The 27,722-nt window shown below is 39.0% G+C and overlaps 1 protein-coding gene across 2 annotated transcripts; it reads left to right on the top strand.

Moving 5' to 3' along the window:
* Positions 1-454: 454 nt before the first annotated feature.
* On the top strand, positions 455-27,505 carry TRA2A (transformer 2 alpha homolog). Of its 2 annotated transcripts, none has more exons than XM_062622530.1 (8): positions 455-703; positions 10,131-10,264; positions 12,557-12,728; positions 16,319-16,507; positions 24,739-24,856; positions 25,442-25,562; positions 26,281-26,348; positions 26,514-27,505. In XM_062622530.1, the coding sequence occupies exons 1-8, from the start codon at positions 668-670 to the stop codon at positions 26,522-26,524; spliced, it is 849 nt and encodes a 282-aa protein (XP_062478514.1). In that variant the 5' UTR covers positions 455-667; the 3' UTR covers positions 26,525-27,505. The 2 variants fall into 2 exon arrangements, with proteins under 2 accessions (XP_062478514.1, XP_062478515.1); XM_062622531.1 differs by having other exon boundaries at positions 457-703; positions 24,739-24,854; positions 25,455-25,562.
* The last annotated feature ends 217 nt before the right edge of the window (positions 27,506-27,722 follow it).

Here is a 27,722-nt window from a genome sequence, read left to right as displayed (position 1 = left end):
AAATTCAGGCCTTTGTTTTCTGGAAGTATTCAGACTGAATCACGCGCCTTCGTTTTCAATTTAGTACAAGGAAAGCACCCTTCCAGCCCTGCATGTTAAATAACCACTTGCCCTAACAAAGGACCACCGACAGCGGGGACCCGAACACATGAACTTTAAACACCCTTCCCCACGGCGGGTTTGGACGCAAGGCCGATGTGCACGTCGAGCAGGAGCATCCGCGATCCAGACAGGACAGGAGGAAAAGAGTTATAATTACCCGGGGAGCGGCAGGAGCTGCCCCCGTACCTGGCCGCCGAATCCGGCTGGACTTGCAGCGCGCTCGCTTCCGCGGCGGCGCGCCCCCGACAGCGGATGGGGGGGGGGGGAGAAGCGTCTGCGCATGCTCGGCAGACCCTCGCGAGGCTCGTCGCTCGTTGTCCCGCCGGCGGCGTCTCCTCCTTTGTGGCGGGCGGGCCCCGCCTCCCGCGCGGTGTCGGGCGCACACGGAGCGGAGGCGCCATTTTGCGGTGCTGCGGGAGACGGCTTAGGAGGCTTTGGGGGGAGGGAGGTGGCAGCGCGCGGTAGTCATAACAGAAACGGTAACAGCAGTAGTGGCCGTGGGTACGGTTGCTGCTCGGGACTAGCGTCCCCGTTCGACCAGTCCCGTGTCCAGGACTTCGCCGACATGAGCGACGTGGAGGAAAACAACTTCGAGGGGAGGGTGAGTAGCCGTCCCGACTCGACCCGGGCCGTGTGGGAGGGGGGTGAGCTGCCCCGGGGAAGGGGGGAGGGCGCTCTTCCTCCTCCGGCCCGCTAGGGGTGGGGGCAACGCAGCCTGTCTCTAAAATGGCTTCTTCAAGTGCCCGAGTCTGGACTGGGCCTGGGCCATTCGCTTCTCTCTCCTCTTCCTGCCTCCTTTTTTGTTTGCTTGGTTGGTTTTTCGGACTTGGCGCTGAGGAACTGGCCTAGCGCGAGGCTGAGCTGCGCTGCCTCAGTCTTCACAAGCTTCCTTCTCCCGTCACCCCCTTCCCACCCCCCCGCCGGGGTGCGGGCCCTGCGCTCGGGCGGTGCGGGTTCGCCCCCACCGTGCTAGCGCTTCTTTCTTATCTAAGAACAGGGCTCGGAGCGCTGGTGCAGCCCGGCGTTTCTCCCCGTTTTCCTCTCCCTTTTCTTTCTTTCCCGTGATTTGAGCCGCCCTATTGTCCGGCCTTCTGTTGTGTGCCGGTACTAGGCTTCGGGGTCGCTGCCGTTCCCCGTCCGTCACCGCTCTGCCCGCGGGCAGTACCAGCCCCCTGCTCGTGGCATGGAGAGCGCGGTCCCGCGCGGTGTAGCCGAGGCCTCCGCCCGCCTAAGAGAGGAGAGACCCGGTCCTTTTGTGAGAGGTGCGCTGCCTTTCCTGGCTGCTGGCCCGCAGGCAGGATCTTCGGGCCACGCTTCCCGAAGCCGTCAGGGAGGTATGGCCTTCGTTGTCAAACCGTTGAAACGCATTGATCACGCAGCTGGAGACTTTCTCTCAACAAGCTGCTGTGGCTTTGTAACCTTGTTAAGCCTGTTCCTTCTCCCTCCCCTCTGATTGCTGCGGTTTTTCATGTACACGTATGATTGGTCCCTTATATTTTTCATGGCTTTCTTCCTTAGTGATGATCAGGGCAAGCAGGAATTGCTTTGTCCTCACTCCACCTCTACTTACTCTTAACTTTGCAGAGATTTGCTGTTGTTGCTTACTCTTTTAAGGGATCATTTAGAGGAACAGCTCAGGTCGCTTTCTCTGATGAACCAGTGACAGCAAGTTTACAGTTATTTATATAGGGTTACTGTTCGGGGAAACAAGCAATGAAATTATTGAAGAGTAGTGTCACATTCCATTAATACTTTGTTTTACAAGAATATTGTTACCCTTTGTGATGTTAGTAAAAAGACCAAACAAACAAAATGAAAACAAACACCCCAAAACCAACACTGCTTAGGCTTGACAGTGTAGTGACCGCTGCTGCTGCTTCCTCAGGTGAGGTAAAGAAAATCTATTCTGTGATGGCTGCTTGGACAAAGATGGCAGTATAGCTAAGGTCTTTTCAGCTAGATAAGCTAATATCTGAAGGGAAAACTGAGTCTGACAAATTTGAGCAATAAGTATGTTTTGTTGTTGAACTTTTGAAATTTTTACTTCAATTTCCCATCTTGCAGTCAGATTTATGGGGGTTTTATTATTATTGCCTGTATTCCCTCTGCCATTTATTGTTAGGAAATATTTATGTTGGGTTCATTGACTTAACATTTTCATTAGGTTCCTTAATGGATCTGTTCGCATTCTGAAGCTGATATAGCTGTGCAGGTTCAGTATTTCTGCACACTGCCCTCTGCCAGATGTAGAAGCGAAGTAATGTTTTGAGAGTATGTGGAGTTTGAGAAGTCCTATGTAACAGTTTCTGGGACTGCCGTTTCTTAGCTGGCTTGTTCTTTCTTTGGTGGTGGAAAATGTACCTGTTGGAAAGGACTTCTGATCACGTTGAATCTTTAATTGGAAAACTTTAATTCTTTTATTTCCGTAACACTGGACTTTCTCAATCAGTCTGGCATTTGGCAGTGTCTTTATCTACCAGTGGGTTTTGTTTTGGTTTTGTAACTGAACATAATGGTAGGTAATTAATTCGTTTACAGGTTAAGGTGGGTTTTTTTGGTGCTATTAATAAGGAACTTCTTTTTCTTCAGTAATGCTTTTTTTGGTTGTCGATGCTATTAAAATACTTGAAATAGAAAATTCTATTTCAGACTGCAACATTTTATATTTCATTTCCTCTGAAAGTGCTTGCAGGCATAAAATAAAGCATGCGAAACTTTGGGTCTTTAGATTTCTGTTCCCAATTGGATAGAACTCTGCTACATGGTGGTGAATACCATTTTGCTATAGTGCTTCAGTTTGCTATATGCAGGCATGTGGAACTGAGAGAGTATGGGATAAGTTTTCAATGGAAGAAAACTGCAGAAACTAGAAACAAGTTTGAAAAGAAATTGCCACAAATAAGACTTGAGTAGCCTTTCAGTTCTGTCCCCCTCAGTTTAAATACTAAATAGTGTGACATGTTTTTAAAAAACTAAATGCCAGGAGTAAGGGAGTTCAAGCTTAGTTTAAGTGTCTTTGTATTCTATCCATGCAGGTGCATGTTGTCCTAAAAGTACATCCGTACTACTCTTGCATCTAGTGAAGTCTGATATTAAGATGAAGGTGCTTATTGATATGTAATAAGCTTTGTCTTAGATTAATTAGAAACGATTTTCCTGGTTTGCTACTTTATGAAAGAAAAAATGTTCACAAATATTATAATGCAGTTAAATTCAAAAATTTCTCTACAATATGATCAGGGATTTTACTTTTTTTAAAAAAGCATATTTTTAGCAGCTTTAAGGTACTGTCTATGCATATGTTTTGCCTCTTTATTATTTTAAGATCATAATATTAATTAATCTGAAGAGGAAATGTAAGAAAATCATGGAAATAACTCCAATGAGACTGCACTATTTAAAAAATCACACTTCTAAAATGCTGGATAAAATCTTTGTAGAGATAGGTTTGGGGTTTTTTTTCGTTCTTTAGCTTTTTTTTTAATTGACTTTTTTAAAGCAACTATTAATAAATATGCTCAGACTAATTAGCATCTGCTCTGATTTTGTATCATTTTCTTTCAACGTGAGCAAGTTCTGTATTAAGAATGTGGCTGTTTGAACATAAGAAACCCCATCATTCAAGCATGGTGATTTAGTGAAAGAAATTGACCAAAGAAGAAGTATAGTGGATGTGCTAGATAAAGCTAAGTTTATGGCAATTAAGAAGAAAAAAAACCATTCTAAGTCATGCTTCTTATCCAGTGACTTGACTTTTGGGGAAGTCATAGAATTTTATCACCATAGAATGTTTTTTCTGAGCAGGTTAGACAATTGAGTGTTGTTTGGGTTTATATATATATATATATATATATATAATTGCTTTCAGATGACAGGCAATTCTTATTTCCTTTAAGATTTCTTGTTATTTTTAATAGCACCTCGTTCATTTGGGGTGCATTCTGTGATGCAGCTTTATTAAAATGTTCCCCAGAGCAGTGAACAAATGTCACTGCAGGAGCTCTACTTGAAACTAATCAATTGGTTTAGCTTCTGATGTTTGATTGAAATCAATAATCTTAAAAGTTTATTAGTTTTCTAATATTAATGTGCTTTTTGTCTAAATAGGTAAAACTCTTTATCAGAACAAAGATAGAACTCCATGTTAGAACTCCACATTGTTTGTCTTCCTTCATCCTAATGAGATGCCGCTTCCTGCTCTGCAGAATCTCACAGTGATCTCACTCTAATAAAGTACTTGAAGAAATACGATTTTTGCATGTGAGCCGTCGTGTTGAAGCTCATATATCTGCAAGCAGCTTTTGGCTTAGCTTAACTGAATATTTATTGTATTTGCTTCATGCAGCTTGTACGCAAAATACTTAATTTCATATGTGTTCTAATGTTAGTTGCCTAAATCTGATCAGTTTTTAAATTATTTCTTGGGGGGAGGGTGGATGATAGGGGAGAAGGCTGTTTAGCTGTTGTATTCAGTCTCACCTTTAGTGGCAGTCTGCCACCTCTGTGGAAGTAAAGGCGTGCTGCATTCCATACCTTTTGAAATACAGGCATGAGGGTCTGCTTATGCTCAGGAGTTCTGCTTGGAGAGTGCTGTGGTTTCTAATGGCCAGTGTGGGAAAGGAGACTTTGTTTGGAAGTCAAATTTTTCTCTTTTTTTCCTTTTTTATCAAGCTTAATGAATTCTGTATTGTTCTGGATCATATCATCTGGGAGCACTGTTCTTTTGAAACAAATTCCATTTCCTATCTTCCATATGTGATAAAGGAGCGAGAGTACAGAACCCTCCCTGAAGAGGCATACTTTCAAGCCTCAGTGAGATTAACTTGCAGCTGCAAAAAGTTTTTTTTACTGAAGCTTCCTCCTCTTTTTTTTTTTTCTTTTTCCCTTTTAATCAGAGCAGTATCACTGAGAAGTGCATAAAGTTTGCTGATGTTGGTAACTTTTAAAATATGCATGCCTTCAAGATAGCATAACTTATGAGTTGCCTTTTATACAGAAGTATGTTACATATACTATTGAAATATTTATAGAAGAATAGCTAATTAAGGGATGAGTTATATTTTTAGTAATAAGTGACAGAATAGAGTATGAAGCAAAAATTACTTGTGAGTTACAGGGAAGATTGGTAGATTCCTGACAAAACAGTGGTTAAAATGTGAACTGTAAGGGTGGTGAGGCACTGGAATGGGTTGCCCAGGGAACCATTCACAGGGAAGTTGTGAATGCTCCATCCCTGCCATGTTCAAGGCCAGGTTGGACAGAGCCTTGGGTGGCATGGTTTAGTGTGAGGTGTCCCTGCCCATGGCAGGGGGGTTGGAATTAGATGATCTTAAGGTCCTTTCCAACCATAAATATTCTATGATTTTATGAAAATGTAATTTTGTCCTTTCTGATTAATGTGAAGTCATATTGACAGTTTTAGCCAGGGAATGTAGGCTGCTCTAAATTTCTGTTTCTTTATAGAATGTTTACTTTTTTCTGTCCAATTACGAAGTTGGACTTAATTTCTTTTTTGATTTTGGGCTGGATTTGTGTAAGGTTTAACTATTGTTTTGCTGGCTTAAGGGTACTGCTAGACTACTTGTTGTCCTGTCCTTTTTTCACCCCATGTGTATTTCTTAACAAGGTCAGATGAATTTAAACTGAAATTTCTGTGATTTAATGATTTTGATCTTCCCATTGCACTTGCCATGCTTTGCTTTAGACAGCCTAATTTAAACTTACTTTAACTTTTGATATTATTTCTGTTGTACTCTGGAAGGGTAAGGTAAGAAGTGACAGAAGTTGGAGGACAGAAAAGTGGTATAAAAGAAAGAATACTGCCTTTTGTTTTGGTGCGTTTGTTTTTCTCATGTTGTTTCTCATATCCTTTTATGAAAGGTGGAAAACTGGAAGGATACTTATTATTCTACTTTGCATTGAAATGTTTCAAATGCTTTTGAAATAATAATTATGTTGGAAAGTAGCATTTCATTTGGAGGATGTGAGGAATATAAATGGTAGATAAAACTTGCTTTGATTACATGATTTAAATAGTTGCACCAGTACAGATGAAATACATTTACATGACTGACATTTTGCTTAACTGGATCATCTTAAGTTGATAGTTAAGTAACTGGGTTTATGTGATCATGAGATGAGGGGGGACAGTAGAATAGCCTTTCCATACCATTTTATTTCACATTGCTCTTTCTGGGAAGAGGAAAGGTAGAAAGGATGAAAAATAGTCTCCAGTGCTCTCTTGAAGTACTTCTAGCTGTGCATCATCTTACCCAGAAAATCAGTAACTGAAGCTGAAGTCTTTAGATTTGGTGTTTACCTGCAATATTTTCTTTGGCTGCAAGTTTCATTTCTTGGTGGATCATCAATCCCATTTCCTCGTATGTACTTGAGGAAACTGCCGCATCATATTCTGAGGAAGCAAGCTGTTACAACCGAGTTTTTTAAAATGATTGGTTTAGGTGGGAATTTTGGTGGGGTTTTTTTGTTTGTTGTTTTGATTTGCCCTGGGAAAAGTGTTATTGATAGACATAGTATTTGTTTTGAAAGGAAAATCAGAACTGAAGAATGTTAAGGAGTTAGCTGACTGTCTTTTTCTACAGGCTTTAGTGACAGCAAATCTAGATAGTTTGACATGGTCACAGTCAGTATCTGCCTATAAGTTTGTAAGGGTGAAACCAGTGACGAGACATTTGCATGGTAAAGTCGAAGGCATTGAAATATGTAAGAGAATTGTGGGATGAGAAACTGGGTTTAAGAAATGCGGCCTTATCTATGGCCATTAAATAGCTGAGGATCTTAAGAACAGAAAGGTAAGAAAATGTTAAGGATCCAGAGAAAAAGTTTAATACTTTTTGCTCTTAAACAGTATTTAAATTAATTCCTGTGATAACGATGGAATTAAGATCAGCATGTATAGATTGTTTAAAGACTAGTACAGAATCAAGATTTGGCTTGGAAGTTTTGGGTAATAGAGCTATTTTCTCTCGTTAAAGATGATGTACTAAGAGGGAATGTTAACTAATTTTCTTGTTCGTGTTGCAGAGTGGGTACAGATTGTTTGTACCGAACAGTTGGGTCAGTCTGTGATACAAACTGAGATACAGTTGGTAATTATTTCCTTATAGTAGGAAGTAGAGGAGGAAGATTCATTAAAATATCTCTTTGTGACTGCTTGAAGCTCTGAAATCTCTTAATCTTTGCCTGTAGAATTGCTGTTACAAATCTTGTTAGGTACTTCTTCAGTGTCATCCTCAAATCCTTAAACTCCAGCAGATTATTGTGATTCTGTTAGTCTCTCCTTTTGAAGCACTGTAGGAGATATAACTAGGTGATCTGTGTTGCATCAGGAGATGAGATGCAATTGCCTGCCAGTGACAAGACACAGTATGCAACTACTAACAGGTAATCTCTTTAGCTGCAGTTTACATCTACAGTTTGTTTGAGGAAGTCTGAAACGTGTAAGAACTTAGCTGTCACCTCTGACATACCCCATTGTGAAGTTGTATGTTTGTGAATACAGTCCCTAAAAGGTCTAATCAGATAGTTCTAAAAGGACTTGACCTACATGAAATGATGTAACATTTGCTTTTGGCAGTTTAATACAGATTCATTGTTTTAACTAATACTAGCAGAAACTGTATGGGCGGTGTGGCAAGATTTAGTTGAATAGCTAAGGACACTAATTAACTTTTACATTGTATGGGAGTGATTTCGTCCTTGGTATTTTTGGCACCTCCCAGCACTTCTAGACTGCATTGTCTGGTTTGGGGGATTGGTTTTGATAAAGTTTCCAAAGTTCTTCTTGTTGAAGAGTTGATCTTTCAATTGTAAAAAGTATGGACAAAGCAGAAAGCAGTATTCTCATGAAAGAGTAACTGAGGTGAATTCTTTGTCTTTTTATTGAAGGAGGTTTTCTAAATAAGAATTATCTATGTTGCTGATCACTTTGGTAGGGAGGAAAGTGGAAACAATTCTGAAATTGCTAATAGTTGTACAGGGGATGAAGTGAAAGGGAAGAATTGAGGAGACTCGGACAATGAAGAGTACAAAAATAGAGGCAAAGTGATTAAAAAGCAAGTTGGTGGTTATAAAATGAAATGTACTTTTTACAGTGATCAGTGAATTTCAAATGTAGAAATAAATATGTAATAGTTAAGTGCACAAAAAATCATTTTATTTCAGTGAAAGTCATGTAGCTAGATCAGTAGGTAGCTTATAATGGTAACCTGTAATGTAGACCTGATTATATGGTCCACGTGTCACAGCCAAGCTTCAAATTTGGTCTTCATTGCTAAGTTTGGCAGGTCAATTATCCCAGCAGGTGACGTTCTGCATGTGTCCCTTGTTCTTTCTATTGCAGTAAAGGGGAAAGGTAGCATAGCTGTAATACTTAATAATACCCAAGTCTCTCAGGTTCCATTTCTGGTGGATGTCTTGTCTTGAAATGTGAGGACAGTATCCTTTGAAAAGAATTTCAGCCCAAAGTAGTACAGAATTTAACTGCAAAAGAAAATCCAAGTCTGGACATAGAAAGACTAAGAAATAAGTTAAGAAAAATACAGTGAGGACAGGCAGGAGGAGAAATGCAAATAAATGTGAAATTTAATGCTTATTGGGAGGGGGGACTTGCTGTACATTTTTTTTAATTAAGAATTTTGCACTTCTTTAGTTACAGGTTTATATAACATACTATTCTGTAGAGGATTTTATAGCTGAGCTCCCTAGAAATGCTGTAAACTAAAACATGAGGAAATCCTAACCAGCTCTTTGTTTGCTTGTTTTCCTAGTTTTTCTCTTGTGTGCATTACCATGCAAGAAAAAAACCCTCCTGTCTTTACTTCTGTTGGATTGCTTTGAACCGTTCTGTTACACATCTTGTTTTATATGGATTAAGTTGTATGCAAGGAAAACAGGATAACAATGAGGAAGATAAAGTAGGAAGAAAAATGCATTGTTGCATATATCTGTGTGCATGTATTATGCGAGTAAGTATGTGCATAGATAGGTTTTGACTAGAAATCTTTGGCCATTCTGTTGAACTGAGAGTGTCTAAAGTAATAATGTGTAGGAGTAGAATGGGGGATATTTGATACTGAGAATTACATAGCTATTATTTTAGGGGGGAATCACAGTTATTGGTATCAGTACTTTATTTGTGCTAATTAGTTTTTAGTGTATCTGTGTATCTTACAAAAAATTTGAAAGGGGAGGAGGGTAGCTTTGAAAATAGATTAAAGCACTGAGAACTCAGTAAGCTTATTGTTAGACCATAGACACTTATACATTTTTAAAGAGTATTTTTTTAAGTTGTTTTATAAAATAGTTTCTTGCACTTTACCTGCTGGCTTTTCAATTTGGTAGATAACATCTGAACTCCAGCAGAGTTTTATAATCCCCACGTGCTTAAATATACTAAATGTTCTTTTTCCATTAAGGTTAATGTTCGTGAAGAAATTGAAGAGTTTTTTCCAAGAATGTGGAAGATAAATCAAGATAAAAGAAGGCTAATGAAAAGTATTAAAGATCAGAAAATTAAAATTGAATGGGGGAAAAAATTGAACAGAAGATTGGTCAGATAGAAGCACTTGAATATTTTTTTAAGGCTATAATGAATTGTTTGAATTGGGGAAGAATACACGAAGTATGAAAAATGAAAAACTCAATGAAGAATGAAGAAAAGTAGAAAGCAAGAGTGAAGTAGAATTAAAAGAATCTGGAAGAATGAATGGGTCCTAGGTTAAGTAAATGTATGGTTTATGTTCCAGTGTCTGTATGATCAAGTTGTAGATGAATTTGCATGATTACTTAGTTAATAGAGAATTGGTGATCTGGTTCAAGCAGGGACCTATTTGAGGAAAGCATACAATATTAACAGTGGGTTAGCAAAATGAAATTTGTTTTGGAGGGTATTGCCTAACCATTTGTTTTTCAGGAGCAATCAGTATAATAGAATTACTGTACTTTAAATGTTAGGAGTTAGGCATTTATACAACCAATACCATTTTTAATACTGTCTTTTTTGTTAGGAGTCTCGCTCCCAGTCAAAATCTCCAGCTGGGAGTCCTGCTCGTGTAAAATCGGAGAGCAGGTCAGGATCTCGCAGTCCATCGCGGGCCTCCAAACATTCTGAATCGCACTCTAGGTCAAGATCAAAATCAAGGTAGGTCCACGAAGTTACTCATGTTAATTTAGTGTTCCTGCTTATGCCTGGCTTTGGGTACATTGGTAAGATTTCTTTTCCCCTATTGGAAAAAGTTACAAACCTTGTGAGGTGTATTAACCAGGGCTATGTTGTTTCCATGTTAGCGGTCATATAGGTTGGCAGAGTTGAGATTAGAGTTTATGAGTAATAAAGCATGAGTGTGAATAGGGAAAGTAATCTAAATAAAAGAAGTAATGTAGAAATAACAAATAAAACGTGTAGGTTTATCTCTTCCAGAAGAGAGAGAGAAGGGATTACATCTCAGTTTTGTAAAAGCTCCTGCCTCCTTCACCCGGATTTTTTTTTTGGGGAGACGAACTTTTGTGCGTACCTCTCCTTCTTGGGGAAAAATAAGTCAAGTGAGAACTGCAGCAAAGGTAGTCTGGGTTAGATAGAAGGAGTAAGCTCTCTTAACTGGTGGAAGACACTACTTGGGGAAGTTCTTGACATTCCTTCATTGGAGGCTTTATAAACAAAATCTGAGAACTGTGATTTAAAATGGGCATGGAGAGCTTCTTGATTTGTGGAAGATTTAAGATTTAAATTCATTTTTTAATGCTGCACATGTCCTTTATCCCAAGTGTATGTTTTCAGAGGCCAAGTTTTATAGTTCTGAGAGAGTTTGCTCAGAACAGAGGAGGGATGTCATATTTCCCCCCCCTCCAAGTATGTGTTGTGATTTAAGCCCAGCCAGTAACTCAGCACCACGCAGCTGCTTGCTCACTCCCTTCCTCCCTCTCTCCTGGCAGGATGGGAAGGAGAATCGAAAGAATGTAAACCCCACAAGTTGGGGTTTATAAGATAAGAATAGTCCAGTAACTAAAGTATAATATAATACTCCTAGTAATAATAATGATAAGGGAAATAACAAAGGGAGAGAATATAAAACTAAAAAGGAAAGAGGAAAAAAAAACCACAATAAAACCAAGTGATGCCTGTTGCAGTTGATCACCACCTGCTGACTGATACCCATCCCAACCCAAGCAGCTATTTGGGCCTTCGGGTGATTTCCCTTAGTATATATACTGGGCATGACATGCTGTGTTATGGAATACCCCTGTGGCTAGTTTGGGTGAGGTGTCCTGTCTCTGCTTCCTCCCGGCTTCTTGTGCCCCTCCTCACTGGCAAAGCATGAGACTGAAAAGTCCTTGATCAGGGTAAGTGCTACTGAGCAACAACTAAAACATTGATGTATTATCAGCATTGTTCTCAGACTAAAGCTAAAACACAGCACTGCACCAGCTACTAGGAAGGAGAAAAATAACTGTTACAGCTGAACCCAGTGTTACCTGGCTTATATCACCTATCTTCTCTCTTTCCTTGTACCATTTTACTGCTGGAAATGGGAGTAGCTACCAAATCCTTCTTTTGTCAATGGAGACAGAAGACAAAACAGCATTTGTAGCTCCAGAGGGAAAAGAGGCATTGCACAGTATTATGTTGTTATTGTCATCCCCTCCCGCAGTTATTGAGGGAGGTCAGTATTCCATCTTCCCTGTTCCTGTATCCCTATATATGCTTTGTACTAGGGCAGCTGAAAAAGAGTTACTGTGCTCTGAATTCCCAAAGTTCAGCCTGATGTTATAGCTTTTTGCAGTGTTTAGCCATATTACTAACATAATGCCTGTATTAAATCATGCAGCTTTAGGATGATGCTGGACAGGATGCTGGGGCATCTAGCCTGGGTCATACATTGCGTAGAAAGGTTGGACCAAATGATCCTTGAGGTCCCTTCCAACCTGGTATTCTATGGTTCTGTAACAAAATTGAGGTAATCATTGCCAGATATCTGCAAAGGAATGTTTCAGGAGTTAAGCAGCGGTTTTTTTTTTTTGGTCTTGAATACTTTTAAAGTCTAGGTGGAAGTTCATTTGTAGATACAGCTTCACCATTGTGCCATTTTTACAGCCAAGTCAGTATTTTACGGTGTGGCGTATTTGGTTTCTCCATAATTGTGCAAGTGTTAGTTACACTTGCAGCCAAGCTGATAAAAATTTAAACTTTGAACTTCCTGAAAACTGTCATGAATGTAATCGTCATTATATGCCAGAAGCACTCTCACAAAGTTCAAAATGATGCTGCCAAGCAGGTTATTAAAGATCCACACAATCTTCAGATGTGCAGAGTAGGAGAAACTTAGCTATTTTAATTGTATCTTAAAATAAATAGATTTTTCTTTAGGAAATGTAAGGCTGACAGTTCAATACATCATCTGCATATGCCTAACTAAAAGTTTTCTTTTTGTTGAAGATCCAGGTCCAGAAGACACTCGCACAGACGTTACACTCGTTCCAGATCCCATTCCCATTCTCATTCCCATAGGAGACGTTCTCGAAGCAGATCATACACGCCAGAATACCGTCGCCGAAGGAGCCGTAGTCATTCTCCAATGTCCAACAGGAGAAGGCACACTGGCAGCAGAGTATGTCATGTTCATCAAGGCTGAGTATCAAAAACCAGTTGCTGCTTACACCAGTGTAGTCCAAAAACATGTACCTTTTCTGTGCATGCTTGCAAATGGACAGTATTGATAAGATTGACTAGAGAAGACAAAGAAAATTCTGAAGTGTTTATTTGCTTAATAACAAACAGGATATTGTGTTGAAGGTTGCTTGTAATCTTATACCTGTGAGTAATTGTTTTTAACTTGACAAAATAACCCATGTATTATTAGTTAACATGCAATAGGAAAATTTACAGTTAAGAAAAGGATCAGCAAGTCTCTCAAAATGTAAATGAGAAGTATCTCTGTATGGACAGGAGGAATTCTAGGTACACCAGCCAAGATCTAACATCTTAGGTCATTCTGAGAGTTTTCTCTCAATGGCCTTTATGATCCTTTTCAGCGCCTTAGCTCCTGGTTCCACATCACTTCAGACTGATCTAAATGAGAGCTGTTAAACACAGGTCTGCTTGTTTCTTCATGAGGGCTGTGGTACTTCCTGATCCTTTTAGGTTTATTCTGGTTTAGTTTGTTAGTAATCCTGTGGAAAAGAGTATAGGTTTTTTTGCTGTTAAAACAGCTCGCCAGGACCAGATAATACCAGTGTGAGGGAGAAGACAAGAGCGTATGAAAAAGGGCAAGACTAAAACAGTGCTAATGTACAGTGGCTTAAGCTGCTGGGAAGCAATGTTCATAAATACACGTCTAGTGGATTGTTGCCAGTGTGTAATCATGATGCAGTAAATATGACTTTAATGTCTTGAAAATTGGCAGGAAAAACTGAAAAGGGTTAGCAGATTTCCTGGTAAGAGATGAACAAATCCACTTTACTAATTTTGGAAATATTAGAATATATTGCTGTGCAAAGAAGACTTTTTCCTTGGAAGTGGCTGTGAAACAGTTTTGCTTTCACAATGAGTTTCACATTAATTCTAAGGAGTGGTTCTAGTAGTGTCGAAACTGAAGTCAGCCGTATTTGAGTCCCCTAAATAACAAGGTACTAAAGACACTAGGAAAATTGCTAGCAATTTTGCCACCTCTGATCTTGTAGAGAGAACTTGCATACTGTGTTGATAGGAGGCAGTACAAAAAACCCTACTATAAAAGCCTTTAGTCTTCTGCAGTCAGTTTAGTGCTTCCAGTGGTGATGTAACTTTCACTTGCTGCTTAGGGTGTGGAGACTGATTTTCAGTATTTCTCTTGCCTAGAAAATGTAGTTGGATTTAAGTGTATGGGGGATGAATAAAAAGGACAATACTGGTATATACTCTGTGGAGGGACGTTTCCAAACAATGATTTAAAAGACTGAGGGATTTCATTAGAATCACAAGAGTTTGAGCAATAAAAAGACTATTAGTGCCACTGAATTATCAGGTAGATTGAAATATTTATTATTAAGCTTAAACCTCTGTAATTAAAACTTTCAAATGACAGACTGCTAGGTTGTGTTCTGCTTTTCAGCTATTATAAGGAATTGTAAAAGATTCATGTCTTAAAACAAAGTTTGAACTTTGGCAAAGGGAAAGAAAGAAACTTCAAATATATGAATAGTTTGGGCATCTTACTTTCACAGTGGATTCCTGAACAAAAGCACTGAAAAGAACATGACAGAAGATATAAATATGTTTGTTCTTTGAATCGAGCTGAAACGCAAGCTCTGAGGCACAAATTACTGTGCATCAGGGGCTTTGAAAATCTGAAACTGAAACACGTTTTGACTGTGTCAACTTCCAGTTATTATTCTAACAGAAACATTAAATCCCTGTGACTGTTGCTGCTGTTTTAAACAGCTGAATCTAGAATAATGTGCCAGAAATTTAACTGAAAAAATGGTAATTAATAATTCTTAGAGTGGAATTTGAATTAGATAAACTCTTTAGCACGTAGAGAAACCTTAAACCTGATAGAGAAATTGTACAATTTCTCAGAATCACAGAATGGTTTGTGTTGGAAGCAACCTTAAATGTCATCCACTTCCAACCCCCCTGCCACAGGCAGGTACACTTCCCACTAGACCAGGTTGCTCCAAGCCCCGTCCAACCTGGCTTTGAACACTTCCAGGGGTGGGACAGCCACGCTTCTCTGGGCACCCTGTGCCAGTGCCTCAGCACCCTCACAGTGAACAACTACTTCCTAATACCTAAATCTCCCCTCTGTCACTTTGAAGTCATTTCCCCTTGTCCTGTCATTATCTGCTCTTAGAAGAAGTCCCTGTACAGCTTTCCTATAGGCCCCCTTTAAGCACTGGAAGCTGCTCTAAGGTCTCCCTGGAGCCTTCTCTTCTCCAGGCTGAACAAGCCCAGCTCCCTCAGCCTGTCTCCATAAGAGAGGTGCTTCAGCCCTCTGATCATCTTTGTGGCCTCCTCTGGACACCAGCAGAGTAGAGGGGGCGAATCACCTCCCTCGATCTGGTGGTCACACTTCTTCTGATACAGCCCAGGATACAGTTGTCTTTCTGGGTGTAAGCACACACTGCTGGGTTATGTTGAGCTTCTCATAAGCCAGTACACCCAGGTCTTTCTCCTGAGGGCTGCTTTCAGTGCTGTCTCTGCCCAGCCTGTGTTTGTGCCTGGGATTGCCCCAGCCCAGGTGCAAGGCTTTGTACTTGGTCTCGCTGACCTTGATGAGGTTGGCATTGGCCCACCTCTTGAGCCTGTCAAGGTCCCTCTGTATGGCATCCCTTCCCTCCAGTGTATTGATTGCATCACACAGATTGGTGCTGATAGTAAACTTGCTGAAGGTGCACTCTTTCCTGCTGTCACGTCACTGACAATGAAGTTGAATAGCATCAGGCCCAACACTGACCACTAAGGAACATCACTGGTCTTCACTCGGGCATCAAGCAGTTGGCAGAAAAATTCGTATTTGACTTCCTTTAGTTGAAGTGACGTGTATGAGGTAGATCCATATGCCACATCATGTTAAAGAATCACGAGTCGTCTTGATGAGTTTCACACAACTGGCCTTCAACACTTCTTACAGTCTAGATGAAAGAAGCAGGTGGCTTTCATCCAGCTCACAAGTGGAGAGAAACTTTCAAATGTGAATACTGACTTTCAGTGTAGTTGGATATGAAATGTTGAAGGGGGAGGAAGCTAAATTATAGTTCAGCTGCTGATGCTGAAGAGCCCAAATGCATTTAGTGTGTGCGGCTGGAGCCAGTGTGCACAGTACTGATGGTGATGGTGCAGGAGGGCCGATGGTGGGAGTTGAAGCTGGCTGACCTATTCCTAGCCATGTCACCTATGTAGCTTGTTGGTCACTCAGGTGTGAAGAACTAATAAAATAGGTTGCTGTTAATTCTGTAGCTTTTCTGTAATAAGAATACTTAATTTTTATCAACTGAATTTTTTACCAACACAGGTTCCTCTTTGTCTTTTTTTTCTACAATGCCATGAAAACAGGTTGGGTTTTTTTTTGAAAATTGGAATATTGAAATGATAACAGCTCAAGAAACCGTGTGTCGTTTTCTTCAGATTAAAAATTGTTAATAACTGAGAAATTTTGATATGCGAATGTTTAACTTGTTTTTTATAAACTTAATGGGAGTTGAACATTTGTCTTACCAGGCTAATCCAGATCCTAATACCTGCCTTGGAGTGTTTGGTCTCAGTTTGTATACCACTGAGAGAGATTTGCGTGAAGTCTTTTCCCGTTATGGACCTCTGACTGGCGTCAATGTGGTTTATGATCAACGGACTGGACGGTCAAGAGGATTTGCTTTCGTCTATTTTGAGAGAATTGATGATTCTAAAGAGGTAAATTCATGCTTTGCGACTTGTAACAGGTGTGCCCTTTGTGCATTGTCTTCATCACTATCTTTGTGAAAAACAAGCCCATGGTTTTTGATGCATATTTCCCTAGCAGGTTTTCACAGTGAGATTAGTTTAAAATACTTTGTTCAAACAACATACTGTTTTTAAACACGTTAGCATTTTAGTTCAGTGTTCTGATGGTTGGGTAAATATTGAGCATGAGCCGCATTGAATCACTGATGCGCATTGTGTATTGATTTTAGTCTGTCACTTCAAAATGAAAGTAAGTCTTTAGACATAGAAGCCTCTTAGTATTTTTGAAATATTTTGAAAGTTAATTTTTCAGAATAGTTTTCTCTATCTACCAAAGTTCTGAAGGTTCTCTTTGCTTTACATTTTCTTCTTTAAAAACACATCATCATGCATTTGAAAAATAATGTGGTTTGTCTCGATTTGTGCCTTGGTCAGTGTCTGCTGGTTATACGGATAGCTATTTACAGTTGGACTGAGTTGTTGTTAGTATAATAGGTCTGTAAGGAAAGAATCGAAGGATATGAACAGCAGCTTGTATTACAGTTTATCACAGTAAGCAGTACTTTATCTGTGAGAGGAAGGATACTGTGAGCTTTACTACATTTACTGAAATTTGTATGAAATTGCTATTAAAACTAAAGTCATCATCTGAAAAAAATATTTTTTCAAAAGTTGGGCTTTTTTCTTAAGGCTTTCAGTGTGGGATTATCTATTTATTTTGGGCAAACTGAGTCAAAGGCTTCAAGCATCTTGTTTATGGATTAGTATTCTTGGGCATATGTTTCAGATTATCTGTGATTCTGTTTACATTTGTCAAGTGTATTCATAATGTTTGTATGTGATTTCTCCCTTAGCATTGAAGGGAGGGAGGGTAACAGCTGTGGAACCTACTGTCAGTAGCTGGAAAATGAAAACTGATGGTAGCTGATGATATTTTAATGAAAAAAGCTTTGTGGATGAATTGGTTGAACTAGATTCAGTTCTCATCTTCGACTGATTTATGGTATGATCCACAGAGAATCAGTTTATGAGAAGAGTAGGGTTTGTGTATGTGTGGTGGTTTCAGGTTGTTAGGGGTAAGTAAAAGGACACAAAACTTCCTTTAGTGTCCCTTCTGTATTTTCCCCACTATCACTTGCACAGGGAGAGAGGGGAGTTAATAGGATGGATAGCTGTATATTCCATCTTTTGTGGCCTTCTGTCTTCTAACTTTCAGCCTTGTATTTCTTTGCCCTGTGAGCTCAGTGGGATTTTGAAACTGTGACTGTTTTGTAGAACGTTTAATGTACAAAATACTTGCGCAGTATTTCTTGTCACATCTGTGTGCCAGTCTTGCCTGTTTTACAGCTTCATATGTCTTCAGAAGTAGGGTTTTTTGCTTGTTGCCATGGGCAATGGTCATGCATGACACCATGCATTTCTTAAAATGTTCCGTGTAAATAGCATGAAGTAATTTGTTTTCATATAAAGCTGTTTTGGCAGATACGGCAAAACTGGAATGCAGAGAGAAAAAATGGGGTATTACATACAGTCAAAAATACGGAAATAAAGATGAGCATCTTAAACAGGAACTGAAATAATTGAGAATGTAATTAAACCCTTTTGTTTTTTCTCCCCAATGGGCTAGTGCATGAAGAGGGGGAAAGGGTGCAAAACTTCCCAATGCTTCGAATATACGTAACTGAAGTACTTTGGCAAAAACAATGGGAGAAAAACTTGTTTGTTTGACTTATTTCATGGACCTTGAAGATGAATTTAACGATGGCATTGAATGGCAGCTAGTGTAGAAAAAGGGAATATAGCTACAGGCATGAAACTCTGTGACAGGGTCCTGTAGGAGAACACTTGAAGGACATGAAGTAATTCTCTGTGTGGAAGATAGATCAAATCTGAAAAGCTGAGTATGCATAAAAGCAATGACACTTGAATTACTGTTGTTCTGAGTAAATACCTTTTCTCTTAAAAAAGCCCTAAACCAAAACCCCAAACCTCCAACACCCTGAGCATCTGAACAAAGAGAATATAAAACTCGAGATGTTAGAAGTATGTTTCAGACTTTCTAAAGCAGTCATAGATGAATTATATATATGTAGAACTCTACAGAGAAATAAGGATTTCCCATTATCTCTACTATTGTCCTTCCAGGAAAGGTAAAATGGGGACATCTCTAAGTTGACATGCTCTCAAACCCTTAATATGAAAATTCAACACCAAGTGGATTCTGAGTAGTTACATTTAAACTTTAATAACTTGGTTTAAGATTGGTCAGTATCAGTACTGAGTGGTTTCTATCACAGCTGAAGTCCCTCAGGGCCATGTATGATAGCATTTCTTAAAGGTGATACTTTGCTGTATCCTAAAAGTAACAAAGGGGCAGTAGTGAAGTTTATTTTGACTTAAGCTGGTTTAGACTTTCAGAACTTAAGTTTGATTAACAGCCTAGTTGTTAACTGTTTATGATCATCTTAGTTATAAAGAGGAGCAGAGATTTATTACTTTTTGAGAGCTACTAGGTTGAGCAGCTGCCAGAGCATCACAGTACCCTCAGTGATTCCACCTTAACAGGAGTGGGAAAGAAACATCGGATGCATGTGTCCATTGTAAAGGAGATTTCTTGTGGAATTTCTTCTACTCTGAAACTGCTATTGAGATGAAACTTTATGGTCTGACTGAAGGTTTCTTTTCCATCGAATGTCTTACTGCAGTGGCCTGGTTTTTGCAACATAGTACTTGCCGGAGTTGTTTATGTTCTGACCCATACTGAAGATGCTTGCAGATGTTGAGGGTTGATAGATGATTGTCCGGAAAACCTGAGGGTTTGCTGTGGTAGTGTTCATTTTGGTGTGCTAGTTCAAAAGCTATTTAAAAAGCTTATGTTGTTACCTACCCTTTTCTAGACGAAAGGGTATTCTTTCTTATGCGTGTAATGCCTTTTGGTTTTTGTAAAGTTACATTGTTTTACTTTAAAACAAACCCCCCAAAACCCTAAACCTTTTCTAAGCAATAGTTGGTATTGTTGTCTTGTGTGTTGCAGTGTCTTGTCTTATGTTGTCCATCCTTCTGCTAAGTCTTTAGAACCACATGTGCAACATTATGCAAAGGTCAAGATCTGTAAACATCTGTTCAAGACCTGTTTCTCAAGATTGGCATTCTTTCTTACATAGTTCTAAGTATTGTCAGTGCTGGCACTGAGCCAGCATTGTCATTTAGCAAAATTTACACTAAATTATAGAGGATATTCACCTCATCATCACATTAGGATTTTCTTTCTGCATTTAGAGGAGCCCAACCTTTTATATACTAGAAGAAGGGGTGGGAAGGTTGGTGGAAGGGGATTGATTATCTTGGGTTAACCATAAATTGAGAGAACGATGAGTAAAAAGTGCTGGCTGTTCTAGGGAGATGATTCTTATTACAGTTACTAGGGATTTAATACACCACTATCCAGCTTTTTAGTAACTCAGAAAATGAAGTATTGTTTTTTGAAAATACTGTGAATGTACTATATATCTGTAGCAAGAACTCATCTGACAACCATTAGCTACAGCAGCTGTTGGCAACATGGTGTTTTCTGATTTCTGATGCTAGTTACATGCTCTTTACAGTTCTGACCATCTTTCAGGACCGTTTTCTGAAGCAGTGTTCATTAGCAATCAGTACAAACTTTATCTAGACAAACTGAACTATTAACATAATGCAGTTACCAGAGACCAGAATAACAGGGTTTTATCATTTTAATTTGTAAGACATTTAATCTGTGGTGCAAGCAGACCATCTTAGAAGCACTGTTATTGACCAAAACTTCTGCCATAGCTTGTTGAAGAAATGCTTTAAGTACTGTTTGTGGTATCAAAAGGGACCTTAATATACCAGAAAAAAACACAAGAATGTCTCAAATGTTTGGTATTACAAGTTGCAGACTTGTGGAGACTCTGAAATACCATGAAATCACTAATGCTTGCAGAAACATATCCAGCTACTCATTGTGGTTCTCTAAAATTCTGTATTTCTTGACTCTGCAACTCTTTAAAGTACACTTTAAAGAGAATACATTCACTCAATAGATGTTTAAGCTCAGAAAAATATATTTTAAAACATTATCATTGTCAATATTCTGATAATGCTTTAAAAACCCCAAAGCCTTAAAGTATAGAGAATATGAATTTACTCTTGTTCAAAAGTGACATGGATGCTTAGCAGACCACAGTAAGTGTGGGGGAAAAAAGAAAGGTTTCATAGTTTGTTTTTTCATCCCATCAGTTTGGGTTTTTTTTTTTCCATAGGGTCCTGTCAGATGTCCTCGTTAAATCCAGACTTGAACTGGCGATACCAGTATACTGGGGGGAGAAGGGCTAATCTGTTGTGCCTGTGTGTCCCATGCTGCTCCTGTGATACAGTGGAGATGATGTTTTCATGGGTAGCATTAAATTCAATATGGGAAGGATTTGAGTAGAAAACAAGTAAGAACCCTCTCCAAAATCAGCAAACAGAATAAGGCAGTATCTTATATCTTTTAAATCATTAAAATACATTTTCACAGTAGTCCAAACATAAATTGCTCATGCTTAACTGTTTGGGTGTATTCAGTCTGTGCATCACTAATGTTGTGGTGATGCCACGCTGTTGAAGTAACTCAAAGCAGTTACTCAGTTGAAATATAGACTCTTATGATCTCTTGCAGGATACCAGTGTATCTTGAACTCCATTGTAGAAATATCAAGTGACTGTGACACCATCTCTGCCAAGTCTCTCTTCTTTCCTATTCCTCCTCACCCCCTTTCCCCCAGTGATCATGGTGCAGGTTGCAGAAATTTCCCACATTGTTTCCCTGTCCAGGGTGCTCTTACTGGCATAATCCAGGCTGAAAGATTATTTAAGCTTTTTCAGTGAACTCTTGATTGCTTAAGTACCAGTCACCTCTGTAAATTTGTGCATATATGAAAAGTTCTATGTTTCCAAGCTTGCTTTGCGCTACCTAATTGCTAATACATGTAGAAAGCACCACATGTAATAAATATAAAATGAAATACAAATCTGTTAAATTTAATGCTTGCTTTCTAGCTGTTAGAGCCACTGAAGGCTGTGATCCTGTAGTTTGGGAACTGCTCATTTTGTCAAACTAGCACTTTACGCATTATCATTTGAAGGAGTTTTGTTGTTATAGATATATAGATAGCCTGCTGAAGGTTTAAAACTGTACTCTTAAAGCTGAATTACTACCTCTGCCATTCCCAATCCCATTCTCTTGTTTTCTGGCTGCAAGCATATATTGATGTGTATTCTGGCATACAAAGTCTTTTTTCCTTAGACTTTGCAACCAAACCTAGCAGTACATGTTTATAGAAATCCTGTTTGCTTGCTTACTATCACCGTGAAGAAGCTGTGCAAGTCTTCTAACATTTGCATATTTGGAAGAAAATCCAGGTTGAAATAAAAGTGGACTGACAGTTGAAGGTTCCTAAGAGGGTATTGTGTGTCTTAAACCCCTTTGAACTTTTCATTTTTTTCTTTAAAATGTTTCATGTGATGGTCTGGAAAATACAATTCTATCTCTTAGAGCAGTATTTGAGAATGTCTCCTGCAGTGTTAGAGCAAGTGTGCAATTTTTTTCCCTCGGACATTTAGATGTTCTTAACGCAACATTTGTGCATACCCGAAACTAGTAAGAAAAGCAAACTGAAATTTGTTTTGACTATTGCATGCTAGTCTAATGAAATTTTAAATCCAAAATTTAATTATGAGCTATTCTAACTTTAAAAGAAAACACAAAAGTTTCAGAAATTAGAAGCCCAAACGGTTTTACAGCCTTTGTACAAAATAACTACTGTTGTATCACTTGGCTGAAACAAGGTTTTCAAATAGGGCTTTTGGTCCTATTGTAGCGGTCCTTAGCCAACAATGTAAGTACTTTGTTTCAAAAACGGGTGGTGTGTGCATTAAGGATAATGCTGAGAATTTGAAACCATCTTTGGGAGGAATTTCCAGTTACTCACTGTGATACATACTATCAATCATTGTTGGATTCATAATGTCTTTGTGTGGCTTTTGGCTTTTCTGCACTTGGGGGAGTAGTCAAAACTGTAAAAGGCTTTGTTATGTCTGTATATTTAACAAATACTTTGATTATTTTTATTTATTTCTTTTTGTTGGCAGTTGTTGCTGACAGCTGTTGAAAGCTAAGAAAAGTTTTAATACTGAGTAGGTAATTAGATTTTGTGACCAGGGTGTCTGGGTTTCATGTGGACTGGTAACTATGAACTGATCTTTATCCACTGAAATGTTACACATGCTTGGTACTTTCAAAACAAACAAGTCTCAAAACCAGCTCTTCATCTGTCTTGCTATTACGTTGGTTCTTCTCTGTATCATCCTTATGTCAAAGAACTCTTCTTCTTAAAAAGGTGTTTATTCTTTTAACTAAATGACATGTGCCAGATGTTCTGGATTTGAGGTGGCTTCTTGTTAGTTAAGCTTATTACTCTGCAAGTTGCTGATGAGATATAAAAATGCCATGAAGCAGAAATGTCCTTAGCTTTCAAGATAACTTGCATATTGCTACATTTCCAGAAAGATGCTTTTCATCATGAAGCTAATTTTTCAACCAGCTATTTGCAGCTTTCATTTTTAGGTTTGTGCGCACGTAGATTCCTAGGTTCTGTGCACAAATTTAGTTTAATTTAGATCATCCTCGTGGAACAGGACTTAAAAAAGTCTCAGGGCTGCGAAACTAAAGTTAATGTTCCTGTTCTGTTCGCGAAACATACTTCAGTGTGTGCTGAAAGACTTCAAATCCTCTTTGGGCTCTGCCTTGCAGTTAGCCAAATGTAGTTGGTTTATTTTTGTACGGGAATAGAACTCACTAGGTGGCGATGTAGTACAGATACAAACAGCACTACTAAGTGTAGTTAAATAGGTTCGTGATAATTCAGTCACTTCTAGTTTGGGGGCATCACAGTTAAATCATGTGGGTGTCATGTTTTTGTTCCCTCCTCTGACTTGTCTGTTAATTCAGTAAGTCCTAGTTAGCAGCAAAATGGTAAATTTCCAAATAGTTGTTTGCTTCATTATTTCATTAAAAAAAAAAAAGCTCTACTTAAAGAGGGACCCTCTCATTTTAAGGTTGTGTGTGGCTCCTCACAGTTAAATAATAGCAAAGTGCTTGTGTTCCTTAACTCAAGATTGTAACACTCCACACATGGAAAATACGAATAATGTATGTTGGGCAGAGTGCTGGGCTTAGTGACATGAAGAGGTGTGTGCTGGTATTTCAGAGATCCCAGAGCAGTTCATAAAAGGATTTAAAAAAAACATCTTGCTTTGCAAAATTTTATATTTTTTAAGTCCAGCATTAACTCTTTGTCAAATTCTTACAGCTGTGGGTTTGGTCTGGGGTTTTTTGTAAAGTTATTGTTGCATGAGTATAATTTGCAGAAGTATGCTGTGCTCCCTTGAAAAACTATTTTCAGGATTTTGAGTTTGTGAAAGGCCATTGTATTGATTCTCAAAGAGTAGAAGCAGGGGCTAGAACACCCAGTGAGTGTGTGCAGGGGCTGCGGGCAGCTCTGAAGGCACAGGCTTCTCAAGCGCAGCCCCTTCTGTGTATCGCTTTAGCGAGCTGCTATTGTCAGAGTGAGTGGGGAGGAAGGTTGTAATTAGGTATCCATGTAGGCTGAACCCGCCATTTTACTAAGCTGTGCTGGAGTAGGTCCTTGTAAGGGAGATGGCAGGAGGCTGGGAGAGCATGAAATGGCAGCCGACTAGCAGTAATCCGGCCATATGCACCCTACAGGAAGCCACTGTTTTGCACAGCTTTTGAATCCGCCCGTCCCCTCTGGGTCAGAGACGGCGGGAGGAAAGATGCAGTTTTCAGAAAAAAAGATATTTTGATTTTCAGCTTACCTTTCTGGTGGGTGCAAGGCAAAGTCTAGGGAAAGTGACTGTGTTAGTGGTTAACACCGTGCTCTCTTAAGAAAGGACTGTGTATCACATTAGTCTGTCACCCCAGTGTGGTCCTGTAGCACGGCAAACGGGCCAGGGGACAGCGATGAGCCATTCGCCACAGTGGGGCACTAGTAACCAGTTTAAATAAAACATGTGCAGGACTTGCTTTTCTGATAGAAAATAATGTGTTCTGTACATAGCCTTCCACAGTTGCCAGTAGGTTGCAGGTTTCATGCCCCTGTTCCTTGTGTCTCCTGCAGGCAATGGAGCATGCAAACGGTATGGAGCTGGATGGCAGGAGGATTCGGGTGGATTACTCAATCACCAAAAGAGCACATACACCCACCCCAGGCATCTACATGGGCAGGCCAACACAGTAAGGATTCACTCATTTCCTGTAATGGGACTAAAATGGATTTAAATTGAATGCTTGGAGTCTGGTTGAAGAAACAGAATTACAGATACTTTTTGAAATTTTAAGAGTTGTGCCAGTTGTATCTTATCCCAAAGTTATTAATGGAAATAACTCATTACTGTGGTTCAGGTATACTATTAAATTCTACTGTAATTTATTGCCCCTATTTATAAAAAATATTAAATTAATTTAATATATAACATATTGTATATAATAATAATATATAATATTATCTATAAAATATTATTAAATTAATATTATTTTTTTAAAAGCACATATGCAGCACGATCAGCTAATGTGGCCTTAGCTTACTGAAATTGGTTATTCTGGGAATTAGGCTCAAATCCCTGGTGGGGTTTCTGTTTGGTGTTTTTGTTTGGCTTTTTTATTTTTGAAGGTGTTTTTCTGTCAGTGTTTCATTCTGAGATTGTTTTGGCATGGCATAGTCTTAAGTGTCCGATTTAGAAGAACAATTTTAAAAAGCTTTTAAATCATTTTACTCAAGCTGAAGAGTAGATGTATAAAGTGATGATTTTGTGTTTTTTGGTTTTTCCTGAATAGTAGTGGAGGAGGTGGTGGCGGTGGAGCCGGTCGTCGCCGTGACTCGTATTATGATAGGGGGTATGACAGAGGATATGACAGATATGAGGAATATGACTACAGATACAGGTACCCAGACTTTATTTGATTTCTGTACAAACAGTGGATTTGTTGGAAAACCTGAAAAGTTAGGTGACAAAACTGTCACTCCATTCATAGCAAGATTCTGTATGTGTGTTTGCTGTGTGTTAGAGCCTCATTGCATTAGGTTTTGTGGGATTAATAAGTGATCGTAATCTCCAGTTTTTACGTTAATTCAGTTGTATAGTGAACAGTTGGGCAAGGGGTTAATTTTGCTACCTGAAGGAGGTAGAGCATGTGCCCTGTAAATCTAGTGGACAGATAGAAAGGAAAGTCATTTTTCCATGCTGTATATAGAACCAGGGACAGCTGATACACAGTGCTGTTTCAAAAGGGGTTATTTGTAGATGGGACTTTTAATGCTTGACATTTCATAACCATCTCACTGTTTTGAAAGTTATCTAGTTTCAGAGAATGTTGTTCAACAGGAATTGAAGGCATCTGGAGAAGCACTTCATGTGTTCGCAGGGCTAGTGAGAGTTTAATAAATTCTTTGTCTGGGAGTATCTTACAGTTTTAAACACATCAAATAGAGAAATATAAAAGCATTTGTTAAATAACTAAGCCACAGCCAAATAAAGCTGAAATCATTCATGCAGGCCAAGTATTTCAGTGCTGAGGAAATGGTTGTGTTCTGTAGAAGTGATGTGAATAAGGCTTCTTTCATAATGGATGTTGTTGGGTTTCTTTTTCATTTCCTTTAAAGGAGACGATCACCATCGCCTTATTATAGCCGATACCGATCACGATCAAGGTCCCGTTCCTATAGTCCAAGTAAGTAAATACATGTGAATAAATACAATCTGGCTGGCTTGAACCTTGTTGTTACTAGTATTAATTGATCAGTGGGAATTCTGAATGTGAAAGCAAGAAAGTTGAGATGATGTGGGTTCAGTTTGTGTGTAGTAACTGGTGTTGTCTTTTGTTTTGTTTTTGCAGGGCGCTACTGATGATCAGAAGAGTTACAGTTGAGGACGTGATTTTTAAATACAAAGTTCACATCTTGGCTTCCCTACTGCTTTCCCTCCCATCCTCCATCCAGCTCTTTTACAAATCTTTGGTTCATTTAGAATATACACATTTCAGTTGAAGTATTCCTGTTTTCCATCCCTTCTTATTGTAATACTCTTAAATATTGTAATTGTTGTAGTTTTTGTGTAGTAAAGCATCTTAAGGAAAATGAAATAGAGACCCCAAAGTGCTCATACATTTTGGAAGTCATTCCTGTTTTGTTTTTAAAACAATTGGACTCCTGACTAATCAGAAGAGAGCATTGGTATTTTTAAAGCTTGCATGTCATATGTAGTATACACACTCAGATACTTTAATCAAAACCTGCATTTCCAAGTAACTCATTAATGTTTCTGTTAAAATGTTTACCTATTACTTTGATAAACAAGTAACGACTTTGAGCCTTTTCTGTAATGACAGATTTACTTAGATAGTCATGAACCAGAGGACTTGGTTTTGTTTTGTGTTGTTTCGTTGTTCTTTATTTGTCAGGTAGTTGCTTTGAGTGTAGGTTATTTGAGCTAGAGTAAAATTTGGTATTTGACCGACTGGGAAAAATATAGAACCTTGTGCACTCAAAATTGAGTCTCTATTTTATAGACAGAATTTCTGAACTGCTACACAGTGGATAGCATTTGAAGTTAAAACTAAAAATCGCGGGGGGGGGGGGGGGGGGTATTATACTAGGTTGAATATTTCCCCTTAATTGGTACAGGAGAGAAAATATTTATTGAACATGGCAATTAGTTATATAATTTGCTGTTCATTTAAAAGGGTAACAATAAAACCCACCAATATTTTGGTATTGCAGTAAAGATTAAGCAAGTTTTGTTTCCAGTCCGTTTTGGAAGTATGGATGGAAGAACCTACAGCTACACATAAACTTTTTTTTCCTCTTCAATAAAAGTTAATTCCACTGAGATATGATTTCTTGTCTTTTGTTCTGCATTTTGTGTTACCGTAGGATACAGGTTAAACAAAACTTGATAACGCTGTGTGGATAATAAAGTCAGCATTTGCCTGTCTTCTTGGGAGCCTTGTCTTCCCTGAGAATTTGCCTGTGGTTACACAGGGTGGCAAAGCAGAGTGGGTCTTCCAGCTTCCTCTTGTGCCAGCTTTGGCGCTTGCTGGGGTCAT

The sequence above is a fragment of the Pezoporus occidentalis genome, unplaced genomic scaffold (assembly GCF_034315485.1).
Source record: "Pezoporus occidentalis ecotype Australia unplaced genomic scaffold, CSIRO_AGI_Poc_V1 ctg243, whole genome shotgun sequence".
In the NCBI taxonomy this organism is placed as follows: domain Eukaryota; kingdom Metazoa; phylum Chordata; class Aves; order Psittaciformes; family Psittacidae; genus Pezoporus; species Pezoporus occidentalis.
This window is presented reverse-complemented; position numbering and strand designations above follow the sequence as displayed.

What these genes read in the sequence shown, in the direction of transcription:
- TRA2A (XM_062622530.1), top strand. Translation starts at nt 668, where the DNA reads ATGAGCGACGTGGAGGAAAACAACTTCGAGGGGAGG. An exon ending in AAAACAACTTCGAGGGGAGG is followed by an intron (nt 704 to 10,130) that starts GTGAGTAGCCGT and finishes CTTTTTTGTTAG; the next exon opens with GAGTCTCGCTCCCAGTCAAA. An exon ending in GAATTGATGATTCTAAAGAG is followed by an intron (nt 16,508 to 24,738) that starts GTAAATTCATGC and finishes TGTCTCCTGCAG; the next exon opens with GCAATGGAGCATGCAAACGG.